This window comes from Rhodamnia argentea, chromosome 10 (assembly GCF_020921035.1).
Source record: "Rhodamnia argentea isolate NSW1041297 chromosome 10, ASM2092103v1, whole genome shotgun sequence".
Taxonomy (NCBI): domain Eukaryota; kingdom Viridiplantae; phylum Streptophyta; class Magnoliopsida; order Myrtales; family Myrtaceae; genus Rhodamnia; species Rhodamnia argentea.
Window position 1 is genome coordinate 1,980,889 of NC_063159.1, and position 23,468 is coordinate 2,004,356.

At 39.8% G+C, this 23,468-nt stretch overlaps 3 protein-coding genes across 4 annotated transcripts; 1 reads left to right on the plus strand and 2 right to left on the minus strand.

The window, feature by feature from the left end:
* The first annotated feature begins 269 nt into the window (after positions 1 to 269).
* On the plus strand, positions 270 to 3,226 carry LOC115739898. Its single transcript, XM_048271701.1, has 3 exons — positions 270 to 345; positions 1,626 to 1,965; positions 2,560 to 3,226. The coding sequence occupies exons 2-3, from the start codon at positions 1,636 to 1,638 to the stop codon at positions 2,911 to 2,913; spliced, it is 684 nt and encodes a 227-aa protein (XP_048127658.1). The 5' UTR covers positions 270 to 345; positions 1,626 to 1,635; the 3' UTR covers positions 2,914 to 3,226.
* A 2,292-nt stretch (positions 3,227 to 5,518) lies between these two features.
* On the minus strand, positions 5,519 to 8,452 carry LOC115739847 (organelle RRM domain-containing protein 2, mitochondrial). Its single transcript, XM_030673134.2, has 3 exons — positions 8,233 to 8,452; positions 6,036 to 6,104; positions 5,519 to 5,931 (listed from the first exon to the last, which is right to left on the minus strand). Exons 1-3 carry the CDS (start codon positions 8,357 to 8,359, stop codon positions 5,696 to 5,698), a joined length of 432 nt encoding a protein of 143 aa, XP_030528994.1. The 5' UTR covers positions 8,360 to 8,452; the 3' UTR covers positions 5,519 to 5,695.
* A 2,011-nt stretch (positions 8,453 to 10,463) lies between these two features.
* LOC115739846 lies at positions 10,464 to 23,076 on the minus strand. 2 transcript variants are annotated; one of them, XM_030673133.2, is made up of 19 exons: positions 21,569 to 23,076; positions 21,416 to 21,481; positions 21,124 to 21,322; positions 20,781 to 20,847; positions 19,374 to 19,478; positions 19,098 to 19,166; positions 18,831 to 18,912; positions 18,698 to 18,757; positions 18,295 to 18,347; positions 18,045 to 18,208; positions 16,496 to 16,673; positions 14,353 to 14,410; positions 14,211 to 14,267; positions 13,888 to 14,136; positions 13,203 to 13,264; positions 12,206 to 12,262; positions 11,999 to 12,092; positions 11,745 to 11,885; positions 10,464 to 10,923 (listed from the first exon to the last, which is right to left on the minus strand). In XM_030673133.2, exons 1-19 carry the CDS (start codon positions 22,322 to 22,324, stop codon positions 10,837 to 10,839), a joined length of 2,604 nt encoding a protein of 867 aa, XP_030528993.1. In that variant the 5' UTR covers positions 22,325 to 23,076; the 3' UTR covers positions 10,464 to 10,836. The 2 variants fall into 2 exon arrangements, with proteins under 2 accessions (XP_030528993.1, XP_030528992.1); XM_030673132.2 differs by having other exon boundaries at positions 19,374 to 19,481; positions 21,569 to 23,075.
* Between the last annotated feature and the right edge of the window lie 392 nt (positions 23,077 to 23,468).

Consider the following 23,468-nt stretch of genomic DNA (forward strand, 5'->3'; position numbering starts at 1 on the left):
AAAAAAAAAAACCACCAAACATTATCCAATCAATTTCGAGCCGGGTTGGGTAAGGTATAAAATGTCCAAAATTGCCCACTCCCCCATAACTTGCTCATCACGCAGCAGCGGGAGAAAGAGCATGATCAACCGATTCACTCTCCGTGTAATCAGGAAAACCCTAGCCTTCTCTCTGAAATACTACTTCTAACTTCTCTCCAAACAGCAACCGGTCCCGCTCATGCTCTGCAGATATAGATAGGTATATAATGTATCTCCCTGTGATCTCCATATTAGGGAAAGAAAAAAACAATACGCACTTTCTTCTTTTTTCTCGCTCCGTTTCCAGTCCCTGAAGCTCTTGAGGTTTTTCCTGCGGAATTTTGGAACGAGGGTCTTGTGTTTTTTTTTTTTTTTAATTGTTGAATTTCCATCGACGTTGTAGTTTCGCTGCGTGAAGCCGCAAGGGCGTGATCGCATCTGCTGAGTTACGTGCTTCGGACTGTTTGGGGTGTCATCAACTTTGTTTTTGTTAGAATTTGGTTCTCTGTTAAGGTTTGTTGTTCTGGGTATGTGGAATTTGATTGTTTACGCGCTGTTGAAGGTTTTGGGTGCGGTTTTGCCTTCAGGTTTGGTTTTGTGGAAATGGGTTTGAAATATTTGGGATGAAGGAAGTTGTTCTTGCTTTATGTGTCCCGCCCTTTGGAGGTAGGAGTTTGGGCTGTGGAGGAGAAATTTCCATATTGTATGTGTCCTTCTGTTTGGTGTGGCTTGAATAGACCGGACAATCCATCTCAGACATCTTTTAAGTGGAGGCGAAAAAGTAAGAGCTAGCTTAGACTCTCGAGTGATGTGATTTGCTGCTTGAATTAACTCAAATTCAACTCGAAAAGTAATAGGTCAATGTTGGGCTCGATTCACATTGAGGTTGAACTGCTTATCTCAAGCTCCACCTCAAGCTCGAGCTTGTTTTATGCAAATCGGACAATTGGGCTGTGCAGCTATTGCGGCTTTTTCATGACAGTGGGGCGATTTTGAGCCATATAGCTAGCTCTCAGAATCTATTTTGGGAATTGGTGCTGCTAAAATGTTCGTTTGGCATGAATCATCAATGCTAATCAATAGGAAAGTCCAGCGTCTACCTTGCCAGCTCAGGTTCTCTTGACAGACTAATAGCTTTCAAGAAGCTGGCTGTTGTCGTGCTGTTTAAAGGAATCAAGGCACTTTTTTCTTCTGATGTTGTTGCCAGGATGCGAATTTAATGGCGATGAGATGATGCATGAGTGATGATGATTTAGTTTAATTGTATGTCCACGGTTGAGTGAAAAAAAAAAAAGTTTATACGCTTACTGCTCTTCAGTGGATCAATGAATCAATTTATTGCCTCTTTGATTAGCTTCAATGTGAGTCTGTAGTCTGCCGTTCCTTTTCTGGTCTGACATGCTTAGTGCAACTTCTTGGCAGGAATGATAGTTCACTTTCCTGCGCCTTCATTTCTAAGTTTCATGCTACATGTGTGAGTTCATCTGGTGTGTGTTCTTGTGCCTAACAGACTGCCTTTGCTTTTCATGTCAGACATGCTTAGATCAACTTCTTGGCAGAATCGATAATTCACTTTCTTCGATGTGTGTTCTTGTGCCTAACAGATCTCTGCCTATGGAGGAACAGCATCTTTCTGTTGATTCAGAGTTGGTTACTAGTAAGAATTTGGTCAATAAACTGGGAGCTGCTTTTGACGGATTTGAAAGCTCTTCTGATGGAGTTGATCCAAGCGATGATGAGGATGCTGATGAGCTTGAGGAATGTACACGACCTCATCAAAAGATGTTGGACAATGCAGTGCAGCCTTCTCCAAGCAAGCTTATGTCTCCACATATATCTTCTGACGAAGAGAATGAGGAAGAGGAACCAAATTTAAAATTGCAGGAACTCTTTTCTGAAGAAATTGTGGATAATCCGGCCCTTGGATGCTCGGTGCTTTCGCCAGTAAGTACCCTTTTCTCCCATGGCGCTGTTTGTGTTTACTTCGAGCTTCGTCTTTTCTCGGTGGGTACGCATAAGGCTGTATGATAATTTGCTTGTTTATTGGAACTTGTGCAGCTATATATTGGACTTCAATTTTGTGCTTTTTCTGTCTTTCTGACTGATGATTACCACTGCGACTCTGTAGACCGGTTTGTGATCCACTTGGATGATTCATAATAGATTATTGGAGCCAAATAATTAGTTCCTTCACTATTCTGTTACTGCCAGTGTATTAAGATTGGTTCCTCTTTTAGCATGTCATTTGATGCACATTCGTCTGTGTGCAATACATGGGCAATATAGCTGTATCTTTCACCTGGTATTTATTATGATGAAATTGATTATGACATAACTCTATTCAAAGGCGTAACTTTATGTCAATGCTTTCTGGTAAGTGGGGTAAATCTTATAATGAGTTGGATGGTTGGTTGGTATAAAATTACAGCCAGACTTTTATCCAGTCCCCCAAATATATTCTCTGATAGAACCAACAAACCGTTAATATTCTGTGCTCAGATGTTTCTCATCTTTATCCCTGTGTATCGCTTTTTTCAGGCTCCTCTAGAGCTAATATCTGCCTTGAAAGGTAGCCGCGAGAAACAAGGGGGAGCTCCAAGGAAGCTCACGCTGACGTGGGCTCCTGATGTTTACGATCCACCTCCAACACAACTATTAGATATAGTCACCAGAGGGACAAAGCAGAAAAAGGTCCCCAAAAAAGAAAAAGTAGGCAGAAAGGAAGGCCAAAAGGGCAAAGAAACAACACGAGGTGCTGATGGAGGTAGAGACTCTTCACGAGGGGGCGGCAGCACCAAGGACAAGAAAAAGAAGCAGAATCACAGAACCGGGAAATCTGGTAGGTCATATAGTTTTGTGGATGACAATGGATCAGATAACTACTCCTACTGATGGTGGAAAATTTTTCTTGAAGCTGAGATGAGTTTGGTTGTCTAGGGAGGAAAATTTATCAACTTGTTACTCTTCTCCATCTTTTCAGTTAGTAAGGAGTTGAGGTACAGGAAACTATATTTCAGAGTTGAATTTTTTGGGGCATTATTTTGTTAACTTTTAGTTTGACATGCTGGGAAGTATTTTCCTGACTGGACAGGCTCTAGTTGTTTTTTTTTTTTTTTTTTTGGTTGAAGGACAGGCTCTAGTTGGGTAAATATTATAGTTCATCAAAATCTAGCGGAGCCCCTCCTGTCCTGGGGAGCTGCTCTTGTACATATTTTTGCATCTCTGCACTTCCTTGGTGCCAGCTAATGAAAATATGAAGGAAAGGTCTTCCTGGTGTTGCAGTTCTCGACTCTATCTGAAGTAGGCATGAAATTCGAGCTGATATTGCATCTTGTTCTAGTATGAAAAAACATAGTCATGATGTTATGTCATACCGTTTGGATGAGATACGACTTTTGGGGAGCTTTTGGCACTTTTTTTCCTCGTTCTCTTGTATCAAATTTTGAACTGTTTGTCATAAGAGTTCTGTATGTGAACCTTTATGTTCAAGTTGAATCTATATAAATATTCAGCTCGCTTGGGGCAAGCATTCTGGATTACAGCGAGAGAACTGCCCATGCATTGTACTCATTCAACGATGCTTAAATAGGCCCTTGGAAACAGAAAGTTACATGCATGGTCCCTGAAGTTGCACGGTTTTTTCTTTTAAACGTCATCTTCGAACTTGATGCGTGCATGTCCGAGCGATTCCATCGGTAGGGATTTCAGAGTTACAATTAAAATGTATGGATATAAAGGTTAGTGTATGGGGAATTGTCGGGGTTAATTTTTTAGTAGTGTGTATAAAACAGTAACGAACCAATAGGAAATGAACTATACCAAGGCGTAAAGGACGAATCACTAGTCGACGATATAGAACGAAATGAGAGTTCGATCACCACCAAGGCAATGATAGAGTACGACCACCAAGGCCTAAAGATAACACTAGACAAGGATAAAAATCAGGATTGGATAGAAGCTCATCATACGGTATGAAGGGTATGCCACTAACCGAGCATGAAGGGCTTTAGACTCACCAAGAGTAATCCACTCTGCAAGGATAAAGATGCCGAGGGTTTAACAAATCAATTCACAAAGAGTAATTTTCATTCATTTAATCAAGTATTCTGTGTCACAATGAAGATTTTGCCTCGTTATAGAAAGGGACTCGGACATAGAAAATAGACCAAACATTAAAGACTTAAGAACCAACCGACACATAAATGCATGGGGACTAGACGAACATAGAAACTCTACGAATAGTAAAGACACACGGAAACTAGAAAGTAATTAAACTCCTAGTAACTAGAACATCATTAAATGACATGAAGACTTGAACTTTGACTCCTAACACACAATTAAGACTAGGACTATATACGACCAGAAATAACCAAGACTATAATCTAAGACTCTAAATTCGTCATCAGCATGGGCAGCTCCATAAACACTAAATCAGCAAATATCAAAGGAATCCATCCAAAATAGCCTCCCATCGAACGTTGTTGATTAGCTTTTTTGATATCAGCAACTTCTATGGTAAATTGGTAACTTAAAACGTAACCGGCAAGGAAAAATTAACAACTATTATGGATGAAACATAACTTAATCGGCTAGGGAAGAAACGGTATCTTGATCATCAGCATCTCCATTATCTATAACCTGACCGATAGTCCTCATTTTGTCCATGATCAAGTGGATTGTTTCTTAGAAACAGCTTCTCCGGCTTAATTAGTAGGATTAGCTGACGAGGACTGAGTTGAACTTACAAGTTGAAGGATTAAGCCCCGATGCTCCCGCATCATAACTTGTTACAAGTATTCAAGTTCTTAACTTGTAGAATTCATTTTCAATCAAGTTACAAATTCCAATAAATTGAAGCACCGCACTGATTGATGCAAAATAAAAAGTCTCATGTTAAAATATTCACCAAGTATGCTAATTTATCTGGTTTGTTGAAATTGAGTTTCAAAGGTGACAACCGACATTTTCCCCTATGGCTGTATTTGCCACCCATGGTTCGCATCATTTGCCACCCATGGTTCGCATCAATCTCTCGACGGAATCAAAGAACAAGGTACCTACGTGAAAAAATTGTGTAAGCATATAAATGCCTGGAACAAATCATGAAGTCGAGGATCATATAATTTATCTGGTTTGTTGAAATTGAGTTTCAAAGGTGACAACCGTCATTTTCCCCTATGGCTTTGTTTGCCACCCATGGTTCGCATCAATCTCACGACTGAACCAAAGGACAAGGGACCTACGTGAAAAAATTGTGTAAGCATAAAAGTGCCTGGAACAAATCATGAAGTCGAGGATCATAGTGAAAAGAAGAGTGCGAATTCAGGGATCAAATATGTACTTTTTCCTAAATAAGTAACTACACAAGAATCCAAATGCGTTGATGGTGGGGTGTGGAGAGAGAGAGAGAGAGAGAGAGAGAGAGAGAGAGCAAGGAGCTAGAATTTAGGCAAGGCAACCAAAGCAAAACATCAGAAGCAAAAAAGAACATGAGAAATTGAATAGCAATTGATTTATAAATATGTAAAGTCAATACACGAAGAGCTGACAATCCTCATCCCAGCCAATGGTTTTAGTTTGATCAAGTTTTCAATTAATCCAAGAGCATCAGGTGCCAAAAAAATTTGGGGAGCTGAACCACAATCAAGGATGGGAACAATGGACACAAAAAGCATTAACCACACCATCCAACGGTCTTATTGGTCCTGAAACCAGTTTCCGAAGGTTGCTGCCCTTGTTGCGGTGGGGCCCTCGGCTCCCTTGGCCTCGCAGGGTCAACAAAAATAACCCATCCATCAAGGAATTTAGCATTCATTCCTTCTCTGGCTTTCTCCGCTTCTTCAATTGTTTCATATGTCACAAAGCCAAACCCCTTTGATCTGCCAGACTGCCTATCTATAATAACTTTTGCTGCAAGACCGCGAGATGACATGCCAGAACAAGCAATTTAGGATCTGATCTTATCAGACAGATGCCTCAAAAGAAGCGAAAGATCAATTAATCAAGGGTTGTACCTTCGACAAGATTTCCAAATGCTGCAAATGCCTCCTGAAGCTTTTCATCTGTCGTTACTCTAGAGAGGCCTGTGTGCTAAAGGGCATCAACTCAACATACACTACAACTTATATAAGCAAATCTCATTACAGCTCTTAAATAAAACAAGGGAAAGTTCAAGGCAGAAGACTGTGAAACTGTATGGTATGCTAGTCAAAATAAACCTAAAAATTTTCTTGTGACAAAGAAAAACCTAAGCTTTTACTGGTGACACATTTACCATCCATTAAGTTATGTTGAATATTTTTTTTTTAACCAAAACAATGTCCTTTTTATTTCACTTAAATCATGTGAGCGCTATGTCAACACCATTTTCCTTACATCGTTATCGACCGTGTAGACATATTTTTAACAATAGGAGGATAAAATTGAGAATTTGATGTTACAAAAACAAAGTATAGAATTACTTGATGACAAAGCCAAAGTTAGATCACCTTTCCATATTAAATCTTGGGTATATATAATGGAAAAGATTCTACCAACCACCCTCCCAAATGATATACATCAAACAGTTACCATTGTTTGTGCATACTTGAGTACGGCAAAATAACATGGTAGACAAACTACTGCGGAGGGAATCCCCATTAAAAAACTTTTCTTTGGATAAACAATTGTAATTTTTGAAAAGAACACATATCTAATTTACCATAGCAGGCTCTAATTACAAGACTATTAGGTTGAAGCTCGCAGCATCATGAATAGGAAGCAGCAGGACAAGTGCATAAAACAGAAGGAAACAACTATAACCTTGTCTCCAACAGACACATAGCTGCTTTAGTCCCCTATGGTCAGGACAACCGAACTAAAAGCTCCACAACTTCACTGCCGCTTGTCTATGCAAAAAATTTGTCAACATCGGATGGTAAAGCGGCCAAGCTACTCCCATATCTTCTCAAATGTGGCCCAAAGCCCAACCACCACCTTCTCCTCTTCTGGGAGTGATGTCGTTATTCTTTCTCAGACTTACATCTAGGAATTGAAGCATCCCTAATTAACAGATTCTAATACAGTATAACATCATGGCAGTGTTCAAACTGGTCAATCGTGTCATTAACCAACACCACAGAACTAAAAAAGAAGGTGCTCAGGCTCATATAATAAGGGCATTCCAGTGCACAAGGCTCCACTGTCCACATTGTGAGGTAATATCGAAAAAATCAGACAGGCCACTCCCATTTGTCTCGAATACTTTCCTAGAGTCGTCGTGTACAGTCAAGTACTGGATCTCATTCTCTGATATTTACCCTTTTCTCCGGGGAAAGAGTAGGATCATGACCCAATAAAAGCTCTAACTGAAGAGCTATTCATGGGTAGGTGAAGGAAGAACGAAATAGTAACTATAGAATAGAGGAATACCACCCAAACATTAAAAAAAACCCAATCAACCAGGCAGCCTTAAGGTTTTGAAGTATCGCAAAAATATGTACACCCATCTTTGATGAAATGCAGATCCGACTCTAAGTAACATATAAGCACGCTGGTTTTATTGCAGTTCAGTTAAGCTAGTAACACTGTTGCCATCATGGATGTCTTGGTACTAAGGGAATCTCGACATCACCAACCATCCTTCAATAAATAAATCCAAAAAAAAGCTAAAATACCCAATCACTCAGAATATCGCCACAAAGAGAACAACATGGCGAAAACACCCGCAGCCAACCATTGGGATCATCTTGCCTGCTTGTAAAAATCGAATTGGCCATTCACCCAAAGAGTGCATTTTCCATTCCCATGTTATCCCTTTTGGATTTCCAAGAACCCACATAAAAGAAACTACAAGGCAATTAAAATTTATCCCCTACCTACTCTCCATTTCCTGGGACTATAACCATGAACCTACACAGAGACCAAACCTCTTATTAAACTTCAATTCAGCTAGCTAACAGAGCTTCGTATCTTCAATATCACAGCTTTTTAACCGTCAGAGCATCAAAGAGCGCAAAAGTAACCCAAAACGTACTTCCACACCATCAAACCAACACGAGGCAGAACCAACCCGTGCGTGAAACAGAAATGAAGCAGCGATTTCGGTTCTTCTCGTGCGCGGAGTTAAAATCAGCACCTAAAACTCTTCTTTTAGCTTCCAGAAAAAAAAAAAAGATGGAAAAAGAAAGGAAACACAAAACACTAAGAATCGCGCAGAGACGAAACGCGTACCGCTGATGAATAATTTGGGCGCCGTGAGCGTTGAATAAAAGCTGCTCAAACAGGGCTGGGATAGGAAAGCTGATGGAGACGCGGAGGACCTCGCGAGCGCATTCCGAATGCTCGAGAAGAACGCCATTGAAAGGGTTGAAGAAGCCGGAGAGAGCCGTTCGGGGAAAAGAGGGTTTAATTAGGGTTTCGGGACGGAGCACTGCTATATGCAAGCGTTATAGAGAGATCTTTTGAATTTAGCTTTTAATCCCTCATGGTTTCTAACTTTTCAGATTGACTCCTCAGAGTCTTCTATTTATCGTGAGATTCCCTACCTTCCCCCAAACAAATGAGAAAAGTCCCAGCGATGACTACTCTGATGTGGGGATGAAAATGAAAACGCCGGACTCGTCCAAATTCCGCATATTCAATTTTTAGAAGACGCCCCCACTCTCTCTCTCTCTCTCTCTCTCTCCACCCTCCCCAAACCCTAGTCGTCAGTAAATTTTCTAAGGGAGAGCCCTCCCCCTTTTCTTAAGTTATTTTGATATTTTTTTTTGCTTTCCTTCAATTTTGGTGCTTTTTTCCAATTTAATCTAAATCTGAAAGTTTTTCTCTCTTATTTTTGGGAAATCTCTATGTCGATATATTAGATTTAGGATCTTCTGAGTGTATGATTTCGGAGTTTCGCTCTCCTCGAATTTCTCTGGTAAACAAGTCCAGTTTCGAAAGAGATCAAAAGAGCTTCGTAAAGTTTCGTTCTCACGAGTGTCAAATTTATGCTCATTCAACCTTTTTATTCCGCTTCGAAACTACACTTAAATGGAGTTTTCGGTATGTACTCATTACTTTTTGAGCGTATAACTCATAACATTATTTTGATAATTTCTCTTGTTATCCGGAACTTATTTTGTTTTGAAGTTATTTGAGATATATTTTGATTTGCGGTTGAACTGCGATATTTTTTTTTTTTTTGTGACCCAGGGAACCCCCGCACGGCCGGCAGCCGAGGGGTAAACCCTAAGGGCAACACATGCTAGCCACCACACACGTGCCACCGGTTAAGTCACCCCGCAACGCCCCTGAGATTCGAACACTTGACCTTTTGCGAGAGGAAGAGTGCGCGAACCGGCGGCGCCACCCAGGTGGGTGGTACTGCGATATTTCTCTCTTGTATTCCAAAGAAATGAATGAAATGAAATGCTATTGCTAAAAAAATAAAAATCGAATAGACTTTGATTGGAAATTGTCTAGCAAATATGTGGCAATGATTGTTTCTTAGACTGAATAAAGCAGATGGGCATCCAAAGAAAATGCGGGGCGAGTAGCCATAGTCTCGATTGGATTGCAAATTGTACTTGTAGTGAGCTCGAAAATTTGAGCGTAAAACAACATGCTAATCCGAATGGCAAACATTTCTTTGAAAGAAGAGAAAATTCTCATTTTGACCATGATAATTTCGTCGTGATGTGAATAAGTTATGGCACTTTGTGGCAATTTTCATAGTGTGAATAGGTTTGTGTCGAGTCAGGAAGCTTCAAATAGCTCAGGTGATTGTGCTTACTTGACACCATAAGTGTAACGGAGATAGTCGCAAAGTGACACCTGCACTATATTTTCTCCAAATAGCTCGACATCGCCGTTCCCATGAACCCAATCTATCCGAAGGAACAAGGAACCATTCAAGGTTCACCTTGAACTCTATGGAAGTTTGGAAAAATTTCGAATTCCTTGTGAGATTATAATGATCACTGGCATTATTTTTCCACACAAAAAGAACCGACTAGAGATTTTTTTCAGTGCATATTTCAATATTTTATATTGGGCGCATCTGATTTAGTTTGCTTTCAAACATGTGGAGACATGATTAAGGTCGAAATCTCGATCGTTTCCTAACGTATGATTTTTCCTCTTCTAGTTAAGGTCAATATGCATCTGCACTTTTGCTCCTACATGGATGGAGCCAAGCTCCACATTGTAGGCTTATAAGCAAGCGGACCAACTTGGCATGCCTTCTTTTTCCTTAACTGGATTGGTTCAGCACAAACCAGTGCCTGACTAGGAACGTTTCAACCAAATATTCATTCAGCGTTACAGAGAGTACGACCTCATTTGACATAATCTCAGAATTATGTCCAGATTTTGATGCTTCAAGAACATTGACAAAAACCATAGACACCACAAGCAGAGAAGAATTAGATAATCCCAGACATAAATCCAAAATGAAACCGGTGAAACTCGGGAGGGTGATCTAGGTAGCTGTCCGCTCAAAAACAATGCAGTCTTATTAGTGCAGTCTTAATTGGTCTCGTGGCCACAGAAACAAAAAAGTACCAGAAACACAACTTGACATATGCATGCGTAATAAAAAATGCTGAGCACGCACTGATTTTTCCTTTTTACAAGACGACCTCTGTAACCACAAAACAATGCTCTTTCCTTGCTATCTAATTCTAATGTCAACACAAGCAAAGATCCTACTCGTGTGGGTTTCAGCATCAAGGAAGACCCCAGACTAACAAGAACGTAAAAGCAGGACTAGATTCTACATGAAGGAATTGACGAAAGAAGAACTAACAAATATATCAACCTTGACGAATCTTCCACCAAAACGGAAAAAAGCTCTTAATCTCTCTGCGCCGGCACCTCCTTCTCCAGCATCGATGTCCCCTTGAAGATAGTAAGCTGATGATCCCCCATGTGCTTCTTGAACTGGGTAGGGGAAAAAACGAATATTTTTTGTCAGCAGCGCTCTACAGCATTCTATTAGAAAAAAGATCAAAGATGGCACAAGAAACTGCTCGCCTCAGCTTAATCACAAAGAAACCGGTATTGATTCAATTTCTTATTATTCAGTAGACTAATTAAAAACACAGCAACAACACGGGGAATTAAAGCAGCAGCAGCGAATCTGACAGTTTAGTACGCAATCCTTCAAGTCAGATTCAGAAGATCATATCGGCAAAAGATTGAATTGTGGAAAATTAAGCAGAGGCGGGGAGCAGGAACAGAAAACCATGCACATAGTGAATCCAACTAGAAAACGAAAAGGTCACCAACAGAAATCCAAGTGAAGAAAAAAATAGTTGAGATGAGAGGGAGAGAAGTCATCACCAACCCAGTGCAATATAAATAAAATCGTGGCTCATGAAAAACCCTCTCACCAAATCTTTGTACTAGACAAGAATTGAGCCACGTATATTTTGTTAAACAAGAATTGCAGAAACTATCAACGAGATCCATGCATATGCTGCTTATGTCTATCTATCCACAGCACTTAACCTACTTTTTCACCCAAAAAGCCTAGATCTGACCGCTGCCAACACAACCAAATATCTAAGTCCAAGCTAGACACTATGCGCTATGCAACATATCAAAAGAATAACAATCCAATACTCCACCATATGATGCCATTACCCTACGAATTCTAATGTTCTTATTCTTTGGTTCACCTCACTTTCTTTAATGCTGCTACAGCTTTGCTCCCCTCGCTAAAAAGGCGTCATTGGAAAAAAGAAAAAGAAACGGCTTACATGTTCATCACTCATCTTTCTGAAACAAAATCTCTTTGTCCAAATTGACTCGGCTTCTTCAGCTGCTGGAAGCACCAGCTTCTCCACATTCAGTGAACAAAGTAGCCCCTCAATACAAGAGAATAGTGCTTGGAAGTAACCCTGGAAAAAAGGTACAAAGAAGACAAAATATCTCAAGTAAGAAACAAATGCAAAGGAAATAGGACCTGAGGGACTAGCAGACAGAGACTTAAAAGATCAGCAGAATTTCTAACTTTTCCCTGATGCTCTCTACTTGTAGCAACCAAAGGAAGCTCAGCCACCTCCCTCCCAAAAATCCTAAGAAGACCAGCTGATACAACAACAGACCTGCACAAGAAAGCAACCTTCTCCATAAGTTATTGCTCATGATATCATGGTAGGGAAACAATTACAGGTCAGACGGCGAGAAAAGAAGAATTTTAACACACAAACAAACTTACTTCACTGTTAAAACTACGCAATACATGCCACCAAATTCTTGACCAGAAATATTCCTCCTACAAAAGAATTTAAAGAACAATTAGTACATGTAAAGCATGAGAAGAAGCATACAAACCAAATGAACAACCATGATATTGCTAATTTTCGTTTCCAAGAATGACCCAAAGCACTCTCGAATCCAGAGAAGTGGATGCAGCATGCAAGATGCATAGAACAACCCACAGATCCAATAGCATTCTTCTTGAAACTAATCTGACAGTTGCTTTTCATTTACAAGTATAAATTCTGGGAGGGAGAAGAGATCTCTTTACTTGTACAGAAATTTCACCTCTTTCGAACGGGTCATTGAAAAATACTCAATTCAACATTACCCACAAGGAATCCCCAGTACTTAATTCAACATTACCAACAAGGAATTCCAATAAAAGATAACTATTGGGATATACATATCGTTAAAGTAAGTCGCCAAACTTTCCAAAAAGTAAGAACAAAAAAAAGAACTCCAGTGCAAATGGACAAAATTGTGCAGGTTGCATGGAAAAATAGCCCCAATATCCCCTGTTCTACCATTATATAGTGCATGAAATTGAAAGACAACTTGAATGCAATACCATTATAACCAAACACTTATAGCTATTCAAAAACGCAAATCAATTTGGAAGAACATGCATTAAGAGAATTAAGTGACTATCAAGATTGTGGATCTCTATTTGACAAGTAAAGGTTCAAAACACAGGGAGCTAAATCAAAGCATGTGACGAGAGCCTAAACTGTAAGTGCAGATCAATGGCACAACAAACAAATTCTTTTCATGTTAGTCAATATTCAACCCAAAAGTTTGAATTGGAAGGGCAACATGCAGAAACAATATAACACATCAAATGTCAAAGTAAAGATTCCAAACAAACAAAACTGAAAATAATGAAACTAACGCATATGATAGTTTCATAACATTTACATGCAGTTATTAAGAGGAGCATCAGTATAAGGACTTACCCATAAACCATGACAGGTATGAGATCACGACCAGATGCCACGACAATAGGATCAAAACACTCCTGCCACATGGGGTCAAATTTACAATGCGTGAGACCAAGTCCAGTTAATATCCACATAATTTTGTAAATTCAGATTGATGCCCCCACTACTCCATGTAGATAGTATGTATTCTATCTCACTCAGAAAATCAGATACAGAACAACACGTTGTATTCTTTTCTCGATTGGGAAAGAATATACACTTTTATACAAAAAAAAAAAAAAATCACCCAAGGACAAAAGAAAATTATTCAGTTGAATGGCACCTCTAATGTGGGCCTTATCATGTTCAAACGGACAGAATATACAATGTTCTATATAAGGACTTCCAGTCCAGACACAAAATAAGCACATCTAAGAGTGGAAATTACAATGCGTTCTGAGCATCAAAAGCTCTTATCTAAACGATTTCACAGCACATTCTTCCCAATTAATCTAATTGATCAAGTAATAACTTTTCTGTTGTTTTTATATGGGTGCATCTATGGACTAATACAGGGAAAAGAAGTGATAGGCGCGCGCGCGCCCACACCCACACCCACACACACACACACACACACACAAAAGGAAACACTAGTAAGACAATAGCTTGCTAATAGGATAGAAAAGAAGGAATGAGAGCAGACATTGCCATCATGACTTACTCGAAAAATTGCAGTGGCCCTCGAAAGCAGAGGAAGATCCTCAGGGAACCGACTTTTCCCACTTAAAATTCGCCATTGGACATCATCTGGGAATCCATCAATGAGAAGTCCTTTTTCAATATGCTTCCTGTTTATTGTACTTAGAGAAGATGCCAGGATGGTCTGAAATCCAGCAGAGACAGATTTTTGTAAAGCAATGTGAATCTTATTGCAGTCATCACAACAGAACCATTTATCTTTGGGCAATTCCTGCAGAATGATAACTGGAAGTTAGGTGCCATACTTTACCACAGTTCACCATCATTTTCACTTTCCAAACCTACCTTTAGATCACAGAGTCCAATCTCCCGCAAGCAGCCAACATGGTATTCCTTCTCGCACTAAATAAAAACAACAAAATTCCAAAATTTGAGCAGCAATAAGACACAAAAAAATGGAGAAGCATAACAATAGAACTCAGCTTACTTGATCACACAGCATAACTGTTTGTTCGTCAAATGCACCAACACTGAAGTCATGGCTCCTGAAGTAGAAGATGAGAAATTTATGAAAATCTAGGGACAGTGAAAAAAAAAGAATAAAAGAGACGGGGGAGGGGGGTGGACGAGTTGAACCTTAACAGGAATAAAACAATTAAACACAACAAAGATATAATAAATCAACTTCAAAGGAAACAGGACTACATGCATTTGTCAATATACGGATCCTAACTAATGAGTACAACGTCAAATTGAATTTAACCTCCACTGTTCCGAATCTTCTTTAAACCAAGAACTTATACTTAATTTTTACTACAATCTCTAGAGAGATGGATTATAGCCGTAACTTCTACTAACTGCATGCCTAAAATAAACGAAATTGTGGAAGACTGACAGCTTTAATGCAAATTAAAAAAAACACAAAAAAAAAGACATACACCTCAAAGAGGCTTGATAAAGTGATGCTACAAATACAACACATGTCCTCTATAAAAATTACATGACGGGATTGCCATCAAGCGTTAATATATGCACTTGGAGAAGAGAAATGGACATGAGAATACCTGTCCTAAACCTAAATTATCTTTTATAAGCCACAAACAAGAGGGGAAAAAAGAAGCAAAAGTTCTAAAGGAGGGAAGAAAGGAAGACATTGATAAATGGATGCCTCCATCAACCTTATCTGGCTTCTTATTTCACTGTCAAACTTTGATTCTAGTAGCACCAATTAGAGATTATAAAATTAGTCAGGAGGCGGTTTGGAAGACAAATATATAGAAAGAGATGCATTGCAACCAACCCTGACCCATCTAGAAAGGAGAAGATTTAAAGTAGAAACATAACACCAGCCATTCAAAAAAAACTTCAAATGAGGACTATTGGCATCATCTCCCATGCTAAGCTTCACTTCCAAATGTTTTTACGTTCCTTTTGGCCTTCATCTGAACTCTAAAATTCTATATACCTCTTAGCAATTCATGTGTATCATCAGAAACCGCCAAAATACTCATTTAAGTTTTCACATTTTCATTTAGCACAACCTTAACAGCAATAACAATTATAATAAAAGAAAAGGAAAAGATGAAAGTACATGGTTAAAACACAAGCATAAGTGGCTGGTGCCTTACCACCATATTTGCAACAAACAATCCTGCATAACTTCCCATGCATTATTTTTGTTAAAAAGAACACCACGTGCTCTAGTTGATAACCTTGAAGATCACCCTCCCTCAGTCCCTCTATCTCTGTGCATGCGCAAGACACATTCAACCCTCATTTCCACTACCCACCCACCCACCCAAAAAAAATATATATATATAAAATAAAGCAAAACAAAAAAGAATTAAATGTGCTCTTCTGACTTGCTTATCTATACTCGTCCTCTCTGCTTTGCTCTATCTGGAAGAGTTTTCAACCCCCTCCTCCCACACCCCTCCTCTGCCTCCCTCCCTCCCTCCCTCCACCTCACAATCGAGAAATGGCATCTAATAGGAGCTCATTTACTCCTTTTTTTAAATTTTATACATGTGATTTATCCAGTTGGTGCGGCATTTCTTCGGTATAGTCGACTTCCCTATGTCACTGTATGAGACAACTTCTGATGATCTCAAATTTAAGCAACTCCACTGATTTCTTATTTGCATGATTGATCCGGAAATAATGTCAAAACTTGGACCACTTACAAAGGAAAAAAAAACGGTGATAATATAGTTTTGAAATTTAAGTCGGCCCTAAGTATTACGATAACTATCAAAACTTAACTCGAGCTCAATGATATTGCCGCTCAGTTAAGCTTAAGTTGACATATCAAGTCCAGTTCAAAACCTTGTAGATCTTGACAGCTCAATCACACAGTTACAATTCATCTAGTGCTAGCGTACTATCAAAACTTAACTCGAGCATAGTCGATACTGCCGCTGAGTTAAGCTTAAGTTGACATATCAAGTCCAGTTCCAAACCTTGTAGATCTTGATAGCTCAATCACAGTGTTACAATTCATCTAGTGCTGGTGTAGTCTTACCCGAAAACCTCACAACCGCTTAACAGTGAAGGAAAAAGCTATAGATAAGGATGCCACGGCTCCAGCCACGCACAAGATGGAAAGTGTCAAATTATAACAATCGACTCACCTGCAGACACAGCAACCGCCAATGTCAACTTCAGGTTCTTTGACAACACGTGTCAGCCGTATCATAATTGGTCTGGCATTTGAATCTCCAGGACATATTTTTCTACAAGAGACTGATTTATCTTTACAATTTGAGCAGCACCAATCATCACGTGGAGTAGAAAGCAAACCCAAACAAGCTGCACAAAAAAGAGAGATAAATAGCCCGCACAAATAAAATATTGGAGAAAGCCCTACATCCCAGCACCTGAAACCCTTCTACTTAATCAGACTACTGCCATAAAAAAACCAAATAACTATGACCATCAGGAATAGAATCAAAAGGCCTGGAACTACCGCAAATTGTACAATGGGCAGTTTTGCAAACAGCTAGATAGATGACAATTAAAGCAACAAACAAACTAGATAAACATGAAAGAGTAACAAGAGACAGATGGAGCAGCCATAATTTATGGTAGCTCATTTGGAAAATAAATCATACTGAGAAAGCTTATTTTGAATGTTTCGGGTGCTCAACTATACATGTTGGAATTTCCACTCTTTGAAGCACCAAAATGTCCACTACATTGGGGGATCACTGGAGGTTATATGATCATATAGTACAGCTTCCACACTGGTAGCATCAGGGACCAGAACATATTTGGCCAGAAACGTATCATGAGTTAAACTCAGCGATTTAAGGGTCCAGCAGTGCAGGTCACGGAAAGTATTTTAAAAAAAATAGTCGCTAAAGGAAAATTAGCCATCAAATAGTCGAACTCGAGGCACAATTTTATTAGAAACATCAGAAATGCTTTCAAGTACAGTGGTTGATGTATACAGTCAACAAGAGAATTGGATCAATATTTATCAACTTCATGAAGTAGTTCGGGATAGTAATGGTTCATGTAAAATGAATTCAATCAATAATTGATTCACGAAAAATAAATGTTTGGGATCTCATGTTCTACTAACACTGTCCCTCTAAACTACATAGAGAAGTACAAGAAGCTTCCAAGCATTCATCACTGAGGACCCTCATTGTTAGACGAGAATAGCAACACCATGGTGTTCAGTGTCCACACTCTAATACCACAAAATATGAAGCCCCCGACAAAATATATATATATATATATATATATATATAGAGAGAGAGAGAGAGAGAGAGAGAGAGAGAGAGAGAGAGAGAGTCCCACTGTATCACATTTAACAACTACGTACTGCTTATTTCACAATCCAAAGCGAATAAGGAGGCAAGAGCTATAATTAGTTAGAATCTGAAAATGGAATAATAACACATTGGTAATAACTTACAGAGATCAGTATTTGGGAAATATTATAACACTTAGAATGTAATAATTATCAGTTGCTTGTTTATAACAGAACTACAAGGAAAGTGTATGAGCATCTATATACTCAAATAGAATGCATTCTATTTTCTATCTGGAATAATGAAGTAGAGCGCATTTTCCGTGATCACAGACAATGTGATTGTTGGTTGTTATCTTCTAACTAATTTTATATACCACATATAATTCCCCCGCTATGAAAAAAATAAGACTGACATATACCTGCATGAAAAGCTTGGGGACATCCAACACAGAGAATCAAGTCTCCTCCCTCTCCACATACTGTACACATATCATCACTAGTACCAGCAAGATTTTGTCCATTTGCAAGTGATAGAGCTATATCATGCAGCGTGAGTCCATTTGAAGTATAGATGTGTCGGTAGCTGCCCAAAAGGAACATAATTGACTCAAACTAACACAGTTGAACAACTATTTTAAGAACATCAACAAGAATATTTAGAATACTCACGGTTGGCGTCTGACAGCCATCCCAGCATGGGCTTCAAACTGTGATGGACTAATCTGTTTTTATAAAAAAATGGCAAAGGTGAGACAAAAAGGAGGGCTCCTCAAATATTAAGGGCAAATTGCTTAAAACGACAACACCATGCAAATGATAGAAAACGCATAAAACCCTCTGTGAAAGTTAAAAATGCAGAATTGTATGCTTTCAAAACATACCAGAGGATACAGCTGTATATTTATCAAGTTGTAAAGGGTTGGAAGTTTTTCTGTAATGATAGTGAAATCAACATATTTGGTGGATTTTGAGTTGGTTTCCCAAAATAATGGAGCAACAATGTAGTTTCACAAGATTGTGTGTACTCAAGTATTGACTTTATATGTTAAAAGATGCTTCAGCCAGGTTATACCTCCCTGTCACAACAGCTACAGACAATTCCATTTGCCTGCTTGTATCCCCCTAATAATCTCTGCATAATGATACCAAGAAGTTAATATAATTGAAATCCATTCACCAATTTGATTCGAACCTCAAAATGCAACCTGTCCTTTAACAAAATAAGCCAACTCAGCTCCATCTGGAAGTCCATTTGGCATAAAAAGTAACTTATGTAGATCATTGTCCCTGTTTCAAAAAGCACAGAAATGGCTATGATAATCAAGTAAAGAAGACAATAAAGCGTAAAAATGAGAGAGATAATCTGGAATGTCCTAGCCAGCAAACAAAAACAATGTTATCTTTTTCTGTTCCTTCCTCTTTCTTTCCTTTTTTTTTTTTTTTTTTTTTTTTTGGGCGCAAGATGAACATACCTTCTCCTACAAGATCCTTCAATGGCTTTCTTATGCTTCACAAATTCACTATAAATGAATGAGCCCGGTCTGGAAAGCATATGAAGTGAAATATAAATAATCTATCATTCCAACTGCAGAGAGGACATACCATAACATATGAAGTAATGCATAAAGGACATGAGTACTCATTACAAGCACATTGCACATTGCACATGCAGATATGCACATGAGCATACCGGAAAGTGGGCAGATGTAAGCGCTCACAAGCACAAAGGGAGAAGTCAGAGAGAGTACTTTTTCATTGCACGTTTATTATCATCCGATCTCCCCTCACATCGAATAGCATTGTTGTCCAATAGAGAACACCAACCAGGGCCTCCATTTCCTTCAACATCTTGACTGCTGTAAAATGGTATAAAATTAAAGTGATTTAAGCCCAAAGTAATATTGGTATACAATCTAAATGTCAATCGTTATCTGCTTAAAGGAACATTTCTCAGCCACAAGTAGACATCACATCAGCTTAAGTAGTGGCATCCCCTCAGTGCATGGATCAACTTTAAGTCACAACATCAATCTCAAAAAAATTCCAGATTGTCAGCTTGTTTCCTTTAGTATTTTTGGGCTTTCCAGGGGTTTTGAAACCCTGTCCATCCTTCCGTCACCTGACGCCCATACCACTAGGCCATTTACCCATGGCCACCAAACATGAGAAATTAGCATCTGGCACAATGCACAGCGAAAGCATGAACAGATAAATGCCATTTGCTTTCCTTCTATTTAAAAAAAAAAGGACAGACTTAAGAACTAAGGAAACAGATTAAGAGCCTGTTTCTGTTGACTTCTGAAAAGTACTTGCCATGCCAACGTATCTATATTTAGTGCCCCACAGGTCTTTTTACACGTCAAGGGAAATGCAAGAAAGAGATGCATCATTCTTCCTTTCGTCAACTAGCTAGTGCTGTGCTATGTTTCCTCTCTTCTCTAAAGCACCTTGCTTTTGGGCTTTCCAGAGGTCTCGAAACCCTCACCCATCCTTCCATCACCCCTCGCTCATACCACTAGGCCATTATGGCTTCCAAACAGTAAGTAATTAGCATCTGGTACTACGGACAATGAAAGCATGAGCAGAAAATGATGTTTGCTTTCTTTACTCATGAAACAGATTAAAGGCCTATTAGGGTTGACTTCTGAACTTGCCACTATTTAACTATTACTACTTATCAAAATCTTCCGCATGAATTTTATGACTTTAAATACGAAGTGTTCAGTGTTAGGTAAAGATCAAAGTAATAGAAACGGACAAGGGACATTGCAAACACAACACAATGTGTTAACAGTCAATCAGCCCAGCCCTAAGGAGATCTTGCCACTTGTAACTCTCTACAATAACAATTAGAAGTACCCATATTTTCCTAGATGCATAGCATTGAGTGTATAACAACCAAATAAATAAAAATCGAAAAGTCTAAAAGGAGCTAACACCAAGACCAATAAACCGAAGTGGATTCTAGAAGTATCAATTTATGACGAATTTTTCTGAATAATTAAAAAATGCAGCATATTAACCAGAGTACGACTTACAATCAATAGAAGAAATGGTGATTAGCAAAACCCTATTTTTCACCCAAGCAATATGCCTCTACTTCGAGTCAAAATGCAAACTCTGATAAAGAACTCAATCTTGGAGAAATGACAGACCTTAGACGTGACTGAAGCAAGAACTTTTCAGCACCTTCATTGCTTCCAATGCCTTGTTCAAGGTTCTCTGCATGTACGAGAATGAATCAACATATGTCCTGGAGAAAAACAAGATGAAAGCAACTTGTCTAGTCCTAAGATTTGCCCAATCCTAGCAGAGCACAAAAATGTTAATGAAGCTGCATTCTCGATCCTTTATAATTGAAATCCTGTTTACTTTGCTTGATTTAATCAATCAAGCAGGCAGCATAAATTTTTTCTGTTGCAAAGGTGAATAGACCATTTCGGTAACACATCAAGACAAAATCGATACTGTGCAAATTATGAAACTGAAGGTTATCACCTTTCCAGACCTGAAAGCCCTCCTCATTAATCGCTGAACCAGCAACATCCTTGAGCACTTCTTCCAGTACACTTAGCGGAGCAGTCTTCAATTCTCGAATAATGCTATAGACAGGCTTTCCATTTTCTAGGTATATGTGATTGTTAGGATGTTTAGTTTTGAATCCAGCATGCTGCTCAAACTCATATGCTGTGAGAACCTGCAATCAGCAGTGAGGTCAACTGCTCAACAAACCAGCGGTGGGAACACTCCGATGCATAAGGGATAAGGGCAAAAGAATCAGAGAACTCACTTTCGAGAACTTGCACAAAGAACAGCCACATAGGTATCCACCACGGCTAACTATCCCCGTTAACTCCTAAAAGAAATTGGAAAGAATTAACACTCCCTCGTAAATTAACCTTCAGATATATGTGAAGAAGTTCAACATGAATCACTAACCAACCTCATGAGCACCAGAAACATATTTCACCCTAGCTCCTTCAAGGATGCCAGTTGATAATAGCTTCTTGACATTCGTAGGGTAACTATTAGGAACAACTTTCTTAGACATTTTCAACTCCATATTGCGACCATATATATTGAGGTTGCCGAGAGGATATCTTCTTCCTGGAGAGTCTTGCTCCTGTTCCTCCCTAGAACTTGCATCCACTAAGTGGCTAGTCGCATGACCGAATGCTGGCTCCACAACCGACGAAGTACACAGACTATCATAGTTCTCCCTTCTTTTACTGAACTTAAATGTAATTTTCCTGATCCCAGTAGTACTAGTATGCTTAGGAATCTCCAATACAACAGAGGACGATATAACTGGTTCAGGTTTTTCGGCGGTGCCATTAGATTCTGCGTCATTTAGACCATATTCTTCATTGCTCAAAGTCGCTTCTGAACTCAAATTCGCTGAACATTTAGACGTAACTTCCCCAGAAGCAACCCGCTTAGCACTCAAAAATTCCGCCGGCAGGCTGGTTACATCTTGAAAGCTCATGGCATTCGCTTTCTGCCACACCGTGGGATTGGAGACTTCAGAGTGCGTGTCCTCATTAGAAGCTTCTATAGCTTGCTTCTTCGCTGGGGAAGAACACGGCACAGCATCATCCGCGGTGCATTCACGTTCGCGCTTCAGTTCATCTGTAGGAGAATTCTTCCCCTCCACAACCACATCTGACGAAACATCCAGACAAGCTTCCTCTTCTGCCATCAAAACGCAGTTCCTCGGCACATTCAAGCGAAAGCACTGTCGCTATTGCCCCCGACACCATCCACCAGCTAGTGGAAACCCAGGAAACCAAGCAAATCGAGAACCGAACTAGCAACGACTGTACCTGAATCCGTTTGCAAGTAATTGAGTTCGCCACTCGGGTCCGAATCCAACTCGAGTTCAAATTAAAGAGCAACTCCTTCTAAATGATCCAGAAGAAAATCTGCAGCATCATCGGAAATCCAATTCCCTAAACAGATACAAACAGCACCACCAAATCCCGTAAACCCGATCAATCTCTCCAAACGACGGCTCGCGAAAAGGAAAGCCTACGTCGTCACATGCAAAGCTTCCACTGAATTGCTATCTCGAGCTCTCAAGACAATCCAATGAAAAAGCAACCGATTCTCGTCAATCCAGAACCAATCGCCAAATGTCTCGAAGGTGAATCTGAAACTGGACGATTGGATCTAGAAGAAAGCGCGCGCAGAGGCCGCGAGAAACCGACTCGATTCTTCAAATTCAGGGGGACGCAGGCGAGGCGAAGTGCGAAAGCTAGGGTTTCGTACAAGAGAATTTGCAGCGGGAACTCGCAGAGCGGCAAAATAGGGACGAAACCGCAAAGGCTTTTTGGGTTCGCGGTCCAGATATTCAACTTTCGACGGAAGGAAAAGAAAGGACACTACACAACTGCTCCGAGGCGGGGGAGAGAGAGAGAGAGAGAGAGACTAATTTTAATTTCTCACTTGGAGAAGAAATTATATCTTTTGGGAAGCAACGAGAAGGGGGGCACGATGGACCAGATAAAGCGGGGCCCACGTCATCAAGCCAGTATGGCAGCGCCACGTCGCCTTACAGGGCCCGGTTGCTGGGAATCACTCGAAATGATCCGGATCCAGTAGAATGAGTGCATGACGCCCGTTGATCTTGCCGGAGCCGTGAAGGGACCACATCCAGGGATACAGATCAACGGCCTTCATTCATCTGGTACGATGGATCCGGGTTTCAGGGAAGAGATTCCCCACGCTTCTCGGACTTTGCGGAGGCTGACGTGTCCCGAGGGCCACACGTGTGGGCGTGTGGGGCTTGGCCTTCCCTCACAGTCATATCCACGTTCCACGTACCCGGCAGTTATGGGGATTGG

Bases quoted from the DNA above. Each gene is read 5' to 3' on its own strand.
- LOC115739898 (XM_048271701.1), top strand. From the start codon at position 1,636: ATGGAGGAACAGCATCTTTCTGTTGATTCAGAGTTGGTTACTAGTAAG. The intron at 1,966-2,559 runs GTAAGTACCCTT...CGCTTTTTTCAG, and splicing joins GATGCTCGGTGCTTTCGCCA to GCTCCTCTAGAGCTAATATC.
- LOC115739847 (XM_030673134.2), bottom strand. From the start codon at position 8,359: ATGGCGTTCTTCTCGAGCATTCGGAATGCGCTCGCGAGGTCCTCCGCG. The intron at 6,105-8,232 runs GTACGCGTTTCG...TTTAGCACACAG, and splicing joins GCCCAAATTATTCATCAGCG to GCCTCTCTAGAGTAACGACA. The intron at 5,932-6,035 runs GTACAACCCTTG...GCGGTCTTGCAG, and splicing joins ATTTGGAAATCTTGTCGAAG to CAAAAGTTATTATAGATAGG.
- LOC115739846 (XM_030673132.2), bottom strand. From the start codon at position 22,324: ATGGCAGAAGAGGAAGCTTGTCTGGATGTTTCGTCAGATGTGGTTGTG. The intron at 18,348-18,697 runs GTATAACCTGGC...TTATAAAAACAG, and splicing joins GTAGCTGTTGTGACAGGGAG to ATTAGTCCATCACAGTTTGA. The intron at 12,093-12,205 runs GTAAGTTTGTTT...TTTCTTGTGCAG, and splicing joins TGCGTAGTTTTAACAGTGAA to GTCTGTTGTTGTATCAGCTG.